Source organism: Rhipicephalus microplus, chromosome 6, assembly GCF_043290135.1.
Source record: "Rhipicephalus microplus isolate Deutch F79 chromosome 6, USDA_Rmic, whole genome shotgun sequence".
Lineage (NCBI taxonomy): Eukaryota > Metazoa > Arthropoda > Arachnida > Ixodida > Ixodidae > Rhipicephalus > Rhipicephalus microplus.
The window spans coordinates 130,409,073-130,428,266 of NC_134705.1; the positions used below are offsets into that span (position 1 = coordinate 130,409,073).

At 46.2% G+C, this 19,194-nt stretch overlaps 1 protein-coding gene across 7 annotated transcripts in view; it reads left to right on the forward strand.

Moving 5' to 3' along the window:
* LOC119167371 (kelch domain-containing protein 3-like) overlaps positions 1-19,194 on the forward strand; it is a 134,269-nt gene that overhangs the window by 86,072 nt on the left and 29,003 nt on the right. For all 7 annotated transcript variants that reach the window (XM_075866580.1, XM_075866586.1, XM_075866582.1 and 4 more), the window contains one exon: positions 10,328-10,541. In XM_075866580.1, the coding sequence (XP_075722695.1) occupies positions 10,328-10,541 (214 nt within the window). The remainder of the gene's footprint in view (positions 1-10,327; positions 10,542-19,194) is intronic.

Genomic DNA, 19,194 nt, shown 5'->3' on the forward strand with positions numbered 1-19,194 from the left:
TGGCAAACATCATCTTTTATTTGCAAGGAACGGCCAAGGCATGGTTTAATAACAATGTGGACACGATCACGAGCTAAGACGTATGCAAGACCAAGTTACGCGAGTTGTTTGGTCAATCTGCCGGCTGCAAGCAGGACACTAGGAAAGAACTTGGCACACGTGTTCAGACGTCCACGGAGTCCTACCTGGCATATATACAAGATGTGCTGACCCTTTGCCGTAAAATTCACTGAACCATGGCTGAAGCAGACAAGGTAGCGCACGTGCTCAAGGGCATCGCAGATGATGCATTTAACCTCTTTGTGTGCAGAGGCTGTTTTACCGTGCAAGATGTTATCTCGGAGTGCCAACGCTTTCAAGAGGCTAAAAGCCGTCGCATTGCCCACCACCTCACGCGCCTTCCCAACACTGCTGCGACATCAACTTGCGAGGATCTTCGTATAGCGACCCAGCTCAATTCACACTCCGGTGACATCACGAGAATCGTACGCTGCGAAATCGAGGCCATATCACCCGCACCCTTGCATCGAGTGATCCTCATCCGACCATTTCGCTAATACAGACCGTTGTTTGCCAAGAACTAGCCAACGCGGGTATTCACACGGTTTGTTCTGTGCACCGTCCCGACGCTGTCAGTTCATCTACCTCCAGCCACCCACAGCATTATATCGCCGCCCTGCTCCCCGTAACCGTGACCCAAGTGCGTGGAGGACGCCTGACGACAGGCCAATACGCTTTCGATGTGAGCGAGTGGGACACATTCCCAGCCATTGCCGAAGCACGTGGACCTCACCGTATTGGGCAAACTCAAGCTTCTCCAACCTCCACTCACCAGCCCATCTCTATGGCCAGGAACTACCACGGCGTGATGGCTCAGCTAATTACGACCCCACCACTACGACCACTGCCCAGTACAGTCGCTCACCTTCACCTCGATGTAGATTTTCCCGGTTTCCACCGCCGCCCCGTTCCCCGTCCCCATCCTCTGCCCGGCGGTTTTCTTTGGAAAACTAACGGCTGCAGCTCCTGGAGGTGACGCTGCTGATACGACTTGCCCTCCAATTCCTCTGTTGACGCTGTTGACCAATCAGAACCTGATCGACGTTGAAGTGGACGGTTTATCTGTTAAAGCCTTGGCGGACACTGGCGCCCATATTTCTGTGATGAGCTTGCACATTCGTGACCGCTTAAAGAAAGTCCTTACGCCAGCCCCTTCATGCAGTGTTCCTGTTGCTGATGGTGGTACGGGTTCTGTTATTGGCGTCTGTACTGCACGCGTCACTATCGCCAGCCGTCAAACTTCAGTTTTCACTGTTCTCTCTCACTGCACCAATGATGTGATCCTCGGTCTTGACTTTTTGTCCACTCATTCCTCCTTCATCGACTGCTCGGCTGGTACTGTGCAACTTGACCTAGCGTGTCCGATTGATCCGCCCATTCCACCCCAAGCTCGTATGTGCTCTGCTGAGCATGTCCGTTTGTCACAGCAAACTGTGACCTGCATCACCGTAATGCCCTCACCACCTGTATCCGATGGCGACTATGTGCTCGCACCCATTACATCCATTCTTTTGACTCACAGTGTTACCTTACCACACACTGTTACTCAGTTACGTGCAAACCGCGCCTTGATTCCTGTGCTCAACTTTGCTCTGTGTCCACAAGTGCTCCCGCGTGGAATTGCCCTCGCCATGCTGACTCCCTCTGACGAATGCGTCATCTCAGCTCTGTCTTCGAACGATGCTGGACACTGTAGCTACGCGTATGCTCGATCTTCGCAAGCAAGCCCGTCTGCTGAAATTAAAAAAATGATCGCGTCAGACCTTTTGCCGCATCAATCTGACGCACCCCTTCACGTCCTTGAGTCATTCTGGGACGTACTTGACTTTTGTGATCGTCCGCTAGGTCAAACCACTTCTGTAAAGCACCGCAATGACACCGGGGATGCCTCCCCTGTCCATCGACGGCCATACCGCGTATCTCCAACCGAGCGTCACATAATTCAAGCAGAAGTCGACAAAATGCTCGCCAGAGACATAATTGAGCCATCATGTAGTCCATGGGCTTCCCCTGTAGTTCTTGTCAAAAAGGACAACACTTGGCGATGATGTGTTGACTATCGTCATCTGAACAAGATTACTAAAAAGGAAGTCTACCCGCTACCGCGCATAGACGATGCCCTGGATTGTCTTCACGGCATTAAGTATTTTTCGTCCATTGATCTAAGATCAGGGTACTGGCAAATTGCTGTCGACGACATGGACCGCGAAAAGACTGCTTTTGTCACGCAGATGGTCTTTACCAGTTTAAGGTCATGCCCTTCGGGTTATGCAATGTTCCGGCCACCTTCGACCGGATGATAGACTCTCTTTTGCGGGGTTCAAATGGTCAATTTGTCTGTTACCTTGACGACGTTAATGTTTTTCTCCAACCTTTAAGACCCACCTCGACCGCCTATCCTCAATACTGGCTGTTTTTCGCAATGCCGGTTTCCAACTGAACTCGTCAAAGTGCCACTTCGGACGCCAGCAACTAATCATGTTGGGCCACCTTGTCGACTCCTCTGGTGTACGCCCGAATCCCGATAAAGTGCGAGCCGTGCGGAACTTCCCCATTCCGACCTGCACCAAGAAACTCCGCAGCTTTCTCAGTCTGTGCTCGTACTTTCGACGTTTTGTGAACAACAATGCGGAAGTAGCCCGTCCTCTCACAAACTTACTGAGAAAAGATGTCTCATTCACATGGGGTGCTGCGCAGGCTACGGCATTCGCTACACTTATTGCATTGCTAACAGAACCACCTGTTCTGGCCCATTTTGACTACGCCGCCCCTACAGAAGTCCGCACCGATGTCAGTGGTCACGGAATCGGTGCTGTTTTGGTCCAGCATCAAAGTGGCTGCGCCCGCCTTATCGCCTATGCCAGCCGTCTCCTCTGGCAGGTGGAAAGGAATTACTCAATCACCGAAAGGGAATGCCTTGCTCTCGTTTGGGCAGTCGCAAAATTTCGGCTCTATTTACACAGTCGACATTTCACCGTCACAACCGATCACCACGCATTTTGCTGGCTCGCGTCCTTGAAGGACCCCACTGGGCGCCTTGGTCGATGGGCATTACGACTCCAAGAGTATAACTACTCGGTGTCCTACAAATCTGGCCGCTTACACCATCACGCTGACTGCTTATCTCTGAACCCAGTGGACCCACCTGAGGCGTTCGATGAAGTGCCATGTGTCCTGTCTCTTTCCGCTTTAAGCAACACCCGTGAGGAACAGTGCTGAGACCCTGTCTTACGTAATATCATCGAGAAGGTTCATTCTGTGGCACCCGAACCGTCTACTCAACTGTTCGTGCTCAAGGATGGCACATTGTGCCATTACAACGTCCGCCCTGATGGAAACGAACTGCTCCTTGTGGTACCTTCCCACTTACGTGCGAGCGTGATCGGCCAGCTCCACGACGCTTCCACTGCCGGTCACCTCGGACTGTCTCGGACGTACGACCGTGTACAGCGTCGATTTTACTGGCCCAGTCTTTATCGCTCGGTCCGCAGCTACGTCACCTCATGCGACCAGTGTCAACGCCGAAAAAAAACCTTCGGTGAGCCATGCTGGGTTCCTCCAGCCACTTGACGTTCCCTTTGATTTGTTCTTTCGACTTGGTCTTGACCTCCCAGGCCCTTCCCCTGCGTCCACTTCTGGGAATAAGTGGATAGCTGTTGCGACGGATCACACAACTCGATACGCCATTGCATGGGCTCTACCAACCAGCTGTGCCACGGACGTTGCCGATTTTTTCCTGCACGACGTCATACTTCATCATGGCGCACCACGCCAACTCCTCACAGATCGTGGGTGCTATTTTCTTTCCCGAGTTATCGACAACCTGCTTCGCTCCTGCGAGACAAAACATAAATTTGACAGCCTACCACCTGCAAACTAACGGACTGACTGAGCGATTCAACCGGACTTTAACCGATATGCTCGCCATGTACGTATCGTCCGACCACCAGGACTGGGACGTTGCATTGCCTTTCGTTACGTTTGCCTATAATTCCTCACGCCACGATGCAGCTGGTTTTTCAACTTTCTATCTCGTGTTTGGCTGTGATCCAACTTTGCCGTTTGACACCATCTTTCCGACAGCTGCCGACTCGACGACCGTATACCCCTGCGATGCTATCACCAGAGCTCGAAAAGCACGAGAAGTTGCCCGTCAGTGCCTCTTAGCATCGCAAGATCAGCAGCGGCAGCGTTACAACTCCCATCATCGCCAAGTTTCCTTTACTCCGGGTTCTCTTGTGCTATTGTGGACTCCGACCAGGCGCGTTGGACTATCTGAAAAACTGCTTTCCCGCTACTCGGGACCCTACTGCGTATTGCGCCAGGTGACAGATGTGACCTACGAGATAGCCCCACTCAAGTCTTCCTCCTCCTCCCCTTCACTGTCTACAGACATTCTTCATGTATCTCGCCTTAAGCGTTACCATTCGGCAACATCATAGAAAGCACCGAGACGGTGCTTCAGCACCCGGGGGTTATGTTGAGAGACAATGTCCCACAAAAGCAGTTAGATAGGCGCGGAGAAAGACGGCGTGATTTTGGTGTAGGGCACAGCACTCGTTCTTCATCTTAGCTTGCGCGTTGGCGCTGTGTAAATATATCTTCCAACGCCTAGTTTCGCGTGTACCTTCACGTAACAATATTTTGCAGATGATATACGAATGTTCACGGTAATCGACCCCGCAGGCTATCCCAACGGCGAAGTTTTGCGTCAGCATCCCTTTAATGTGTAGAGAGTTTGGTGATGGGTTCTCAGAACATCCCCACATGACATGTATGGTCTAGATTAGCTCTTGTGGCAGAAAATGCATTAAAGGGATCGATACATTACAGGGTGTATAACGTGGAAGAGGGGGTAGGGAACGTACGGGTGTGTAGCTCGCTCTGTAAGATCTTATGGTGCCGAGTGGCTGCCCTGTGTCAGGAGGGGTGGGGAATATGTTGCGGTGAAAATGGTAGTGAATTTTCACGTCATGGAAGGTGAAAAGACCATCCCTTACCGTGGCGGGTGCCCTCGGTCTGAGGTGTTGTCAATGGCCCGACCCCGGCTCGTTTCTCGAGCACAGGCACGAGCTGCTTTATCGCTATGCAGCCTCGCATGTTTGGACATTGAGAGCAATGTATTGCGTGGGAGAGTATTAACAACTGAAAGGCAAATTCGGGAGATGCAACCTGCAGTAAAGTTGCTTATGCCAGTTTTCGAGTGAGGGATGAATAAACCTAATTCTATGGCAGCCTCCTGTGCCTCCTCTTAGTAGTTGGCAGTGATCGACGTTGTGTTGATCGCCTTGCCATCGGAATTTACAGCAGAAAGAGCATAGGACAAGAAACATGGGTATGCCGCTTCATTTACATAGGGCACGTCACGAGCTCCTTGTAATTTTTTCTGAAGGCCATGTTTGGCTATCGAGTCTCTGGCACTGCTTGTTTCCACCCCCTTTTTTTTGGTTATTCATATTCTTTGCTTCTTTTTTTATACCTCCAGTGCTCAGACCATTTCAGAACACTCAAGTAAACTTATATAGTGCTTACATCGATGCTAATCTCTCAAATAAAACTACAAGTATCTTGAAGAGTTGGCACAATTACAGTCGATCCCATATATATCGAACTCGAAAGAGATTGCAAAATAGTCGATGTGTCAATAACTTTAAATACAAATTTGCATAAATAAGGCCTAAATATAAGTATTTCATTCCTTGGAAATTTTTACAATTGCTAACAAAATAATTCGCTCACGGTATAATAAAGAACTAAGTGTGAACAGTGACCACACTTTATTTCGCATGAAAAAATTCTGTAAACTTGTTTTGCTTCTTCTGCGCCATCAAGTTCCAGTCATCTTCAAAATAACTGAAGGCTTTTGAGTAAGCTAATTCACCTCCTTCATTCACAACATCGTTGATTGATGTAGAACGCCAGTGCAAGCTTTGTAGCGCGGCAAAAGGGTGGTTAGCGGCGGCAGGGAAGGTGTTGGCATATTCATAACCGCACGGGTGCACTTCTACAGCAACAACAATGACAGTCAGAAACGGCTACGTCGTCATCTGCACCGACAAAGTTGCTCACTATCTAAAATGGTGCTCAGAAATATATGCCGATAAGTCGCAGTATAGACCTCTCCCTGTTTGTAAACAATGTGACGTCACTGCGGGCACCCCGCCCACCATACCCTCTCTCGCAGCAGGTGCTGTTAGCAAAAAAGTTTCACCGGCGATGTTTTTCTGCATAGCAGAGCTTCGTGTCTGCATTCCTTCGACAAAAAATTCTACATTGCTATGTTCTAAAGTCGCAGCTTTTGAAAGAAGGGGGTCACGAAAAGGTCACTGCTTATAGTATGGAAATTTGCTCGTCGTAAATGGATGGATGGAGAGAGAGACGCGACTAGCACGAAGCGGGCTTCACCCACGTAGATGGGAGCCGTAAAAAAATCTTATCTTTTTCGAAAGCGAACGTTTTGAATGTACACAGTAACTGGAACTTTGAGAAATATTTGCATGGCATGAATGTCAATCTATTGAATATCTAACGTGGCATGTGCAACGCAGTTTTAAACGAAATACAGCATTGTCGGCAGCATCGTGTTGAGCTGCTGTGTGCGATGTCACGGATAAGATACTGATTGCACAAAAGTCTAATCAGAGTTGAATGAAAAAAAAGAAAGAGAAACACTTTTTGTCGTGCGTTAGGCTGAGGCTAACATATCCTATATAGTGAAAATTAAAGTGCAATTCTGCGGCTGCATTTCTTAGTAACCCAGTGAAAGATCATGTGATGTAAAACCCGACAGCTTAATAATATACAATATTATCTGGCACAGTTACCTTGCTGGATTTGACACCTATAACGTGTTTTGCTCCTTTAGGCTTGATACACAAACTTCTAATGCGCATTGTCACTTTATAAGGATCGAGCCGTAAATGTACAAATTTTAGATAAGCTATGAAAATTTCCGCAGTTTCTATTACCACGTATCAGGTATCTGATAATACGAGTTATAGCCTTGGTGAAGCGTATATGCAGATTCGGCAATGCTACAACATGCTTATAGCTCATACGTAGTCGTATATATATCACCCGGAGATCATGCACTTTTATTTTTCTGCACTCCGCGCATACGCTGAGATGTGCCCACTCACTGATGATTACTTCAAATGCACTATTACCTCGACTAAAATGTCAGATCATAAAGTTCCATCAACAACTGGTTACTGCAACCGTCCCACAACCAATACCAGTGTTTTCGCAATCAGGATGCGCCGCGTTATTCACACTGCACACACCACACACAATATTCCCAGTTTTACCATCCGTAAAGGTAAACCAATATTGTCGACACCTTTCAATGCGCACTACATGCCACAGTCAACACTGCACATTTTCGACGATGATGCCGCTGTTCCTCGCACAGGCTGCCACATGTCTTCACTTCTCCGAGTTAAACAGCCAACCAGCGGGGTAAATATTTCATCACGCACCTTACCACACACCTAGGTGTTCTCTGACACATACCACAGGTAATTTTGCCACTGTTATTAGATGAAAATTTAGCCCTCCAAAATAAAAGAAAACTTGCCACAAACACCCAGTGACTACCCTACTCAGCCACCGGCGGGAGTTTTTTGCCAACCACCGCCTTACACGTGCACCGGTGACATCATGCTGTGGCGTACCCCGGTAGAGGTCTATTCACTGAGGCAGCCATGGTCATGACACACCCGAAGTCGTCACCTGACCAGCAAGGAAAGTTTACGACGGTGCTTTACTTGACATCGCTCCAAGTGCCCGCCACAATTTTTATCGCTATACGCGGGTGAACGTTAGGTTAACTCTCGAACGAGGATTTATCAGAAACGAGGCAAAAAGGTGCAAAAGACAACGCAATGTTAGACACTCTAGCTGAGTTCCTGCCGTGGACATATTGGCGATGTCGATGTTATCTGTAGCTTGGTAGCTGACAGCCGCTGCTTTCAGCTGCTTTGATGCGAGAAGCTAGAAAAAGCGTAGCCTATGAGACATGCCTTTTAAAACTGGAAACCTGAAAAATACGTCACTTGGTGGCACATCTCAAAGGCCATGCTTTTGAGGCTCGCAGGCCATTGTGCGCTAACAAACAAGGAAGAGAATGGGAAAATTGTAACGAGCTCGCTGAATCACTTCGCATTCTCATTTGGTTGTCCTCGGCAATCAGTCTTTTTGAAAAACACTATGCCCACGTGCTAAGACATGCAAATTCGCATCGAAGATATTGGCGCACTTGCAAGCGCCGGGCAATGAACCAGATTAGCGCGATGAAATAATACCGCCTTTCTGCCACTTGCACGCTCAAAAGGAATGGAACTTGTTAGAACGCAGCCGAAAATTGATCAATGTTTACAAAAAAAAATTCACTTTCTGAGCTTCGGCGCGGCGCAGCATTCGATATAGCAGATGTCCCTCTGTGCGGGTGTTCGATATGCACCAGTGCCATACTTTTGCATGGGAAATATAAAGGGGGTTCCTCGAATGTTCGATATAGCTAATTCGATATATCCAAGTTTAATATACCCGAGATTGACTGTAGTGATTATAATTAAGGCTGGAAAAAAAAAAAGAAATGTTGTTGCTCTGCGGGAGTGACGCATGACTATATTTGGCAGCACTGTGGAAGTTGTAGAGCTGAAGTGCATGCCTGCTACGGTGCCAAGAAATAGTACTTATGTTAGCCTATAATTTTCCCATATGCTTGGGTGGAACAAATGTCACTTTATTATGAAATGCAAACAGTTACAGGAAGTACTAGGTAAAGTACAGTTGTTGTTCATTTGCAAGAATACCTTTCTTTTCTTTCCATTTCTTAGACAGTGCCATCTTTTCGGCACGTCCAACTCATTCATTTAATTTTCATTAATCATCCCGACTGCTCATTGGCCCTTATAGTAGGTAAGCTTATACTACGGTACTATATCGTATATAGTATAAGTTCAAAACTTGTACCAGAACACACATTTTGAACCTGTTTCATTTTTTAGGAGATGTTTTCAAGTATACAGAAAAAGCAGAATGACCGCATAAGCTTCTCAGAGGAACAATAGTGTCACTTTGCGCTTGTGCCACTAAAAAAAAAAATGCAGCCAGCTCCGCTTGGTGGACACTGATCCAACAGCGATGCTAAGGCGTGGAGTGGGGTTGCATGAGGTGGGTTGAATTAAGTGGGTGAAGTGGAGTGGCAGAAGTGGCGGCAGCAGTAGTAGGTATAGTGGTGAGTTGAGGGAGCGCAGTTGAACCCCGCTACAACGAATGCTGCGTCAACGAAAAATTCTCAGGTCCCTGTCAACAGTTCATAGGAGTCAATGCACAAATATTCTCCCCACAATAAACACTTTTTCTTCTGTCGTTCACTTTTAATTAAATTTGATGATGTGATTCCAGGCTTGAATATCTAATGCTGTGCAGACAACACAATCTCGAACATTTTTATGCATTTTCAGAACATAAAAATACGTCTAAGATAGCCAAATACGAAGTCTAAAAAATATGTTGGCATCACCAGAAACCACCACTGTTTACTAAGCATGGGGCCCCACCATTTCTCTATTGCGATTGCAGTGAGACTGCCTGGATTTTGCCTCTGGCTTGTTTCTGAGTCGCAGACGATCCGAAACTGAAGCTCAGTCGCCCAGTCCATAGTTTCCTTCATTCAGCTGCTGTATGAAATAGTTTTCTGATGACAGTGTTTTGGTTCTTCTCGTGCTTGGCGATTGTGGTCACTAACTGTTCATCGCGGCTGTTCATCTGTGTTATCAATAAAATCATCCAGCCACGAGTGGTAGATGATCACAAGAGCATAGAATGAGGCATAAGACATGGCTGTCTTGGCATTGTTGAATCACTTGGACGGCGGACAGCGGCTAGTGTTAGTGTATTAGTGCAACTGTTAGGTTCATTCACGAAAGCCGTTGTGGCAGTTGTGGCCATTGTTTCAGCCTACTTTTCACCATCGCGTTGCTATGCGTGGGTGAGAATCCTGTCGTGATGCTCCTGGGAAAGAAAAGGAAGCATCCGACACTTTTTGAATTTTGGGAATAAAAGTTCTTTTGTTTTGCTAGTTCAGGTCGGCTATATTTTTTTAATTCACTACAACGAAACGTTCGCTTCGACAAAAATTTTTTCACGCCCCGTTTGTTGCAGCGGGGTTTGGCTGTAGGGAGTAGGTCTACGACAGTCGTCAGGCAGCTTCGCTGCTAAAGCAGGCCAGTCAACCTAAAGTGCACGTGTTGTTCCGCAGGGCCAGCCCCCACAGTGGCGGGATTTCCACTCGGCCTCGGCCATTCGGGGCCGCATGTACGTCTGGGGTGGCCGCGGTGACAGCCAGGGTCCGTACCACTCGCAGAGCGAGGTCTACTGCAACCGCATGGCCTACCTGGACACGGCCACCTCGTGCTGGGTGCACCCGCGCGTTGAGGGCGTGCCCCCCGAGGGACGCCGAAGCCACTCGGCCTGTGAGTACTGCTGCAATATTCTCGGGTGCCTTCTTTGGCTGACTGCGTGGCAGGACCTGTAAATGAAACGGTGATGATGACAATGTCATAGTTTGTGACGATGCTTAGGGATAGCGAAGATGCACATTGTCTCTGCTAGGGTTGCATCTAGCCAAGCGGGCCGAGTAAGTGTAGCTGTTGTGATTACAAGGGACTAGTGCTGCAATATGATGCACGTAGGAGGTTAACCTGGCGTAATCTTGCAAAAAAGGTTGAGGTTGTGGGTTGGATCAAGGCGGGTAAAATATGATGTAAACTAAAAGCATGCAAGTTGAGGAAAGAGAAGAGTCTTGAGACACATGAACTCTGCATGTCTTAAGTCTCCTTTTTCCTCAACTTGTGCGCTTCTATAGTTGGTTACAACGCAGCCGCTTTGTCACATGCTTTCTGAGGTATGACTGTGTTTTAAGCACATGAAGAAACACAAAGGAACAAAGGACTTCATGTGCTTAAAACACAGTTATACCATGCATTTCCAACTAGCCCAACTTTCAACTCTGTTACGCTTTGTGAAGCTCTTTGACACACTTTGCGATCCCTCTTGTGAGCGTGGTGCAAAGGCAGTTGGCCGTGACATCATGATGACCAAGCCATGCTATTGACTGTAGGGATAAAGCCACTTCTGTCTTCGGTTGTATCAGAATGTAATTTGAGTTAATTATGCAGGGTCCAACTATCCAGAATAAGTGAAATTGGGCTAGTTTTAATGTTTTGGAGTCGGAGCCTGTGAAGCAAGGTTGAGCCTCAAAATAGTGCCCAGATTTCTCAACCAAAACGACATATCATTATTGACTCTACATCAAATTCTTTAGCTGTCTGTACAAATGTTTTTTGCACATACTGCTTTCATGGTGTGCCAAATTACCTTATTGTTTTGTGTCTCTAACCATTGTAGCTGCAAACCTTATTGCTATGGCACACAGGATTCATTTCGTGGGCCTTCTGTATAACAATTTATTAAGTGCAAATTGATTTCTAAATATATTATCGTCTTTCATCTATTCAACTATTGTTAATACAAATTTTATCTTGGTTCAGTCTTGACCTAACGTACTAGCTAGCAACCATATGCTTCTGTGGGACCAAGCTTTTTTTTAAAATCCAGGGCTAGCCTCTGTCAGGCAAATAAGGCTTGCCTGATCGTCTCACGCACTCCCATCCTACATAATGACTACTGCGGTTGCTATAGTCACACAAACTTCCATCCTGAAGGATTTTGAATCACAGTGAATGAATTGATGAATGAAGATTATGTCTTGCTGAAAGGTCTTGCTGTCCACCTGCCCCTGGAAGATCTTAGCATTTCTTTCTGAGAAAATTGCTGGGGCAGCACACTCAAAAGGACACAAAAGTTAAACAGTGAATGAATTTAAACTTTCGAAGAAGCAGTGCACAGAACAATGCAAAACACGCATACCTTAAAGGACTCAAATACAAGCGCTGGTACAACTCCAATGTGTGCGTGATTTGTGACCTCTTGTGCGTGGCTTCTTCGAAAATCGTGGCCCATCGGTACATATTAAGCACCTTAGGCTAATAAATTATTCTTTGATAAATTTATTTTGGCTAATATTACTATCCCTTGTCCATTAACATATCAAGGAAGTATATTTTAATTTTTAAAATTTGGGCCAGAACTTGTGAAATTGAAATCTGTATGACGTCGCAGGCTTACAAGTGCTTTTTACATTTATGCCACATTGGCTTAACGAAATTTGCTTGAACTTGGCACATTAAGTCTTTTGGCTTTTATTAAGAAAGTGTGCTTGATTTTTACCGCTTATGTGTAAGTCCTTGAAGACGCCTTCAAAGTTAGTGATATCATAGCATTTGGTTAGTGCGTGAATCTGAAGGTGTCGTCGTCACCTGCGTACTTATATTGCACGTTTTCTTCGTTATTCAACATTTTCTAGTACCTAGCATTGCACTTTCGTTAATGTGAAAGGGTAGTTTACTAATGTGGGAAAAACTGTTTTTCTCTTTGGTGTTCCTTCAATACAAACCAAATCAATTACTACTGTCACAATGTACTGTTGGAGACTGCCTTTCTAGCATCATCATCGTTGGTGTCCCAAGGTGGTCACCATGGATGGCTACACAGCCCTTTGTTCGTAGTGTGATAATGAGGTGCTGCTTTCTGCCTGATCTCAAGTGAACGTTGAAGCGATTAGCTATTTTCATCATGCAATCATCAACAACGTTTCGTCGTGTGTTCTCTGCATTCCGTAGACTCGTACTCTCGTTGCTGGATGGGCTAGCAAAGTGGCTTGTTTGGCACAGGCCACCACCCCATCATCAATGGCTGAGTTATTTAATAATTGCAGGACATCAAATGGATTAACTGCTTAAAGGGCCCATATACCACCCAGAGATTGAAATTAAGTTGTTGTGGGGATTTTGTGCACAAGTGTACGACAAACACTGAGCCGTGAGAATTTTTCTAAATGGTGCAGTGATAGTGGAGTTAGGCACGTTTGATTATGGAAACTGTGACAACCCCACCTTTCGCTCTCTCTTGCCCTCTTCCCTCTGCTGGTATCCTCTCCCACCCTGCTTTGCCCCTCGACGAGGGCCCCTCCCAATCTCACGTGGCATAGTGCTGCTTGAAACACTGTCTACTCCCAGTTGCCGCAACTCCAACCGTCGACTCCGTTAGTTGCGTGCTTGTTGGCGAACAGTGGCTGCCGTAATCGTATGGAACCTGCGTTGCGCGCATGCTTTCAAAGGATTGCCAACGCGATGGGTCCGTATGGGGACACGCCATGCCCTGCACGTGTTACACGCACGCAAGCAACACAACAAACAACAAGCGGTGCGGACAGCTGCTTGCAGACTGACCAGAAGTCCTAGGCTCTTGCTCGACAGCATATTTGGCATATTTGGCTCGGTGCCCCAGAGATGGGGTACAGCGCATCACGCGGAGGCCCGAAAGGCCCGGAAAGGAGGAGTAATTTTTTCTTGGAATTTGTGGCGCGCCAACGGCCATGTGCAGAATTGTTGATCGCAACGACATTCCGCACACGAAGCGCGCTTTTACTTGAGATGCTTGAAGAAATATTGGAGGCGGTTTACGGGCCCTTTAAAGGATGACATACAGTGGAACCACACGGGTACGTTTTTCACGGGGTCTGCAAAAAAGGAACGTAAGAGCCGGGAAATGTAAAAGTTGAGACGTGTGAAAAAAAAAAAAAGAATAATTGGAGTAGTGGAGAAAAGCATGCAGTTTTATATTAGACCTTTTGCTTGAAGGAATTGTGCTGTGTCACCTGCCACATTTTGTCAGGCCTGATCAGTACGAGGCGTCTCTCAAGCACCTTCAGTTCCGTGCGACTTTCGGTGGTTCCACTGCGTCCACTTAACGCCGACAGATCTAGTGCTGAAGGGTGTTTTGAAGGGCCAGTTGGTACATGATACTGAGGGGAACAGTGCATAAAAACAGGACCGAGAAAGAGCCAGCACTTGTGTCGTGTGTTCTTTCTTTCTCGGTCCTGTTTTATGCCCCGTTCCGCTCGGATCTAGTGCTGTTATAGTCAATGAAGTCATTGGCTCGAGCAGCAGTTCTGGTATCTACTGTACCTCGACTTACTATCACTGACCCACGCATCGGAACACACTAAGGCCCGATTTTCGTCGGCAGACAATATTTTGTGAGTGACAATGGCATCATCGGAAGTGTAATGGCTCTACGGGATGCGGTCAAATGCACCAAAACTGAATTTTAGCACTAAAGAAACGTAATCTGTGTCATGTTAAGATAACAAATACGTGTCTCGGAGGTCGTGTTCTCGGTTGCGGGTCGGGAAAAGGTATTTTCGATGTTGCCACCACCGCTTCTGGCGACCAACTCAATTGTCAAGCCACCTGGTGGACCAAGCGAAGCCACGTGAAAAGTCGGCATAGTCGCCAGCGCCATCTCAGAAGGCCAGTTCGCCTTCGATGAATAAAATTTGCCACTCACTCACTCGCTTATACAATGCGGGGGATCGGTCCCGCAGTTTGGAAGAAACAGTAGAGTTTGCAATGCATGGGATCCTTTCGAGTGTGCCAGTGTGGGCCAAAATCGACGTAACAGCCAGGAGAATCCATAACTTGGGAACCTAACAGCGTGGATCTACTGTGGTAATAAAATTTATAATTCCATCATAGGAATAAAATGCTGTCCTAGAGGGATGGTCATGAATAGTGAGCAGATACCTTCATTCTCAGAACCTAGAATTTTTGTTTCATTGTGCTATTACTTACATAATCGGAGAAAAGCTGTCTTTTTCGAGTTTAGAAATTTGTGCACATACTATTCTTGTTTAGGTTAGTGACTGTATTAACTTAATTATGCTATGTGTCTAAGCAAAAACACACCTGTCATGTTGAATTTTCAGAAATCTTACATTTGGGGGCAAACGCCGCTCAATGAACTGTGTTCTTTTTTTTCTGCCTCCCACAAAATTTCTCCCGCAGTATAATTTGGTCTAATTTTTATCGGTCCTGCCAAAGCCGTGTCAATGAAAGCGGGCAGTAGATTGTATGGCTTTCAGTGCTTTGATTAAGGCTTGTTTTTAATCATTTAATCAGCTTCCAGAATCCTACGCCTATCACCTTCAGTCTCACTTTCTTCCTTGAAATATGTTACATTTTGTTGCATATTGCCTGTTGTCTTGTCGTAGTGGCCTTCTTTTGCTGATTTAGTTGGGCATGCCAGTGTTTGTTATCAGTGGGTCAACACGAATGCTGCTTTGAATACTAAGTTCAGTTGCTAAGTACTATTTGTATACAGCAACCAAGAAGTGACGCATATTGTCATTACCGATTTAAAGAAAGTAGTACTTATTAGAGGTTCACTGTACCGCAGTCAAGTTCTCTGTGCTTTAGTGCATGCCCAGTGCAGCTGTGAAGTGCAAATAGTGAGATGTGAATATTAATTAATGAGCAACTAACAATAACTGACAAACAAAGCCATGGCACCAACGAAATTTTTCGTCACTTTTTGCATGGTTGTGTATAAGTGCCAGAAATATGTCGATGGATTATTGAGCACAGAAGTGCAGCAGCATATTCCTGGTTCACGACAATGTGGGGTCAACACCAAAGAATGTGGGATGTAACGCAGCGCTTAAGAGCTAGGACATGCAGCGCACTAAAAACCCCTGTGATCAAAATTGGTTCAGAGCCCTCTGCCATAATGTGTAGTGTGCCCATAATGTTCCTGAGGAAGCTTAAAATCATTCATTTGCAAAGAAATGAGGGAGTTATCTCTGTAATGAGTCAGCAAAACTTTATCATCATCATCAGCTTGGCTATGCCTACTGCAAGCAAAAGCCTCTTCCACGAATTGCCAATCAACCTGGTCTTGTGCTTTCTGCTGCCATGTTATACCTGCGAACTGTGTAATCTTATCGGTCCACCTAACTTTCTGTCTTCCCTTCGTGTGTTTGCCTTCTTTGGGTATCCAGTCAGTTACCCTTAAGGGGCCCTGCAACACTTTTTGAGCATGGTCAAAAAACGCTGCCGATCGGTAGTCGAGGCTCCAGACAACTCGTGAGCCAAATATTATAGCACGGCACGCAGCCTGAAATTCACAATCAATTATGAAAGTCAGCCAAAAACTGCTTTCTCTTCTCTCGACAAGTCACGCAATATACCCAAAAATCAGACGTAGCAAGCCCATCTATCAGCCATTGGCTGATGGCACGCTCACTCGTTACAGAGGTCGCTGCGGGAGGCCGCTACTTGTCCACGCGTGCGTGCACGATCACACTAACAAAGCCGCGCACTTGAAGGAAAAAAGAAAGAAAAGTGCTCAAGGTCACTACGCTCGCGTGAAGTTTCTCTGTGGCCGTGCCACCCTCCCTGCTTAGCTTCCAGCGCTTTCGTCGGGACGAGAGAAGAGAGAATGTGATTGCAGCGTGTGACAAATCTTTGTAACTCCACTCGTACTGGACAGATTCTTAAAATTTGTGCAGCGTTTAATTCGTGAGGCTGTAAGCTCTTCCAGTGAATTCATTTCATGGTTACTTGAAAAAGTGTTTCAGGGCCCTTTTAAGTACCAGCGGTTATGCTGCCTACACGCTACGTGACCGGCCCAAGTCCATTTCTTCTTCATGATTTCAACTACGATACCCTTGACCCCGGTTTGTTCCCTGACCCACTTTGCTCTCTTCTTGTCTCTCAACGGTACACCTGTCATTTTCCTTTCCATTGCTCCCTGCGTCATCCTCAATTTAAGCTGAACCCTCTTTGTAAGCCTCCAGGTTTCTGCTCCGTAGGTAAGTACTTGCAGGATGCAGCTGTTTTATAACTTCATTGTGTATTATTCGCTGCTTCTGCTTTCCTCATGATTGGGTAATGTTCATAAGTCTCTGGAAGGTTTGGCTTGATTGCACGAGATCTCTAGGTTCGCAGCGATGTGCATGATTGGGGGCCTTTATAACACTTTTTTTTCTTATTTTTTGCTGTTAAAGGTAAGCATTGTGTCACAGGGACAAAGGCTTTGCTGTCAAGATGTTTATTTTTTCTTCACTAAATTTATATTTCACACTGATAACTTACGGCACAGCCGACCCTCTTCTGGTCTCCCTGACACAGGTGGAGGAGGCAGTGTAGGGAAGCAAAAATATGGCGTGGTGTAAGGGCAAGACGGAGGTGCACGCGCCGCAGTGCAACAGGTACTGTAAATGCACCGTTGCTCTGTCTCGTCCAGGGTACGTCCCTGCAGGGCTGTGGAAGCTGCCAGTGGTGAAGCTTGGCATTGCCTCTGCACTGCCGCGTGCAGTTGCTACTGTTGGCTCGCTGGACTTCCTGCGCCGGTTTGGTGAATGTCGAAAATGGAGCAGGGGCTGACTGGCCACTGGCCCAATTCTTTTCAGCGTGACAGGCAATTTAAAAAGAAACTGCAGTGAACTTCTGTGTAAATTTTGCAAATAGCTTCTTCGGAGACCCGCAAGGTGGCGCAAGGGTTAAGAAAGGGGAAGTTAGACAGCCACCCATTTGTGGCACGAAGCCACAAGAAAACCCATTAGAAAGAAATGTTACCCCGGACCAGGATGAATTTCTCAACAAGTAAGAGGCTTTTTTTTTTTGGAGGAATTCATACGTATTTCCTTGTGGTTTTGTGCTACAAATGGGTGGTTGTACAATTTTCCTTTCTGTGAAAATTTTGAATCTCGAAAAGCCTAGTTCTGCATATACTCAAATCTTGATGTAACGAAGCAGTATGAAGGAACATCAGTGTTAACGAAGCGAATGAAGGATGGTCTTGCTATAGATACAATGTTAAGAAAATACCTTTATAACGAGTTTTCAGTCATAACAAACTTATTGTCATCTAAGAGGCAACATTGTTTTTGTGAGGTTTGACGGTAGTGCACTTACTTTTGTGTGACTATGATTACGAATATTCAAAGCAAAAGGAATGCTCAACATGCGAGCAAAACGATAATTGTAGGACAATTATAACGGCAGGCTCGGTTGTTGGTAATTGATAATCTAATCGTTGGTGTAACATGTCGGCTCTCATGTGTGAATTTGTATTCCAATGCTATCGCTGATAGTCGCATCAGATTGAACTCCATCACATGCTTCATGCGTGCACTTTTATTGGAGCATTCGCAAACTCTTTGAGAAGCATCCACTGCATCCACGCATGGTTTGCACCTAGTGATGAAGTTTAGAATCATTCATTTGCAAAGAAATGAGGGAGTTATCTGTGTAAGGAGTTAGCAAAGCTTTATCATCATCATCAGCTTGGCTACACCCACTGCAGGGCAAAGGCCTCTCCCATGACCCGCCAATCTCATGAGAGCTCGTCAGTAGAAGCTGTTCACAGTGCATTCCAGTGGCGCTTCATTTGATGGCTGTGGCAACGGTGTTGTGCTGTTACAGTTGGCCCCTAATAGTAGTGCTTAAGACTGCAAGCAGTGCAGGAGATAGTTTAAAGCAAGATGAAATATGAGCTGTTCTTTAAAAGGCCCCGCAACACTTCTTCAGCAGGGTCCGAGAATGCTGTACAGACAGCTCATCCTGAACAAGGAACTCTGCTAATAAGCAGTACTCTGTGTTTATCACAGCTTGAACACTGAACGCTCGACACTATTAGAGTATCAAGGTGACAAAAATGTGTTAGGATCAGTACACTACTGATTGCCGTGGTGTTCCACTCGAACATTTTTCACACGTAGTTGGCCCGGGGAGTGGTTTATGTAAAGCCACAGAAGGACCCTTTCCGACCTAATTTTGACACTTGAAAGGCTGCTTATGCAGTGATGGAAGTGCTGCTCCAATTGCTCCCAACTGCTTCAAAAGAGAAATGCTGGTCCATGCTGCTCCAAATTATGATTTTTGTCAGTAACTGCTCCAAACCTGCTCTGAAACAGCATTGGGGAAACTTGAAGCGGTGAACTTCAGTTGCGCGCCCACCCAGCGAGCCAAAACAAAAGCTGGTTGTATACTAGCATTTTGACAATACTACATGTACTAACATTGCAATATATCTGACAAGCAGACTATTTTTCATGAAATGTGTGTGATATTAGCTGAGTATCACAAGGTTACTAACTGCTGCTGTGACGACATTGGTGTGAGACTGACCAAATTTACCACTTTATAAGTTTTGAGCTCATTT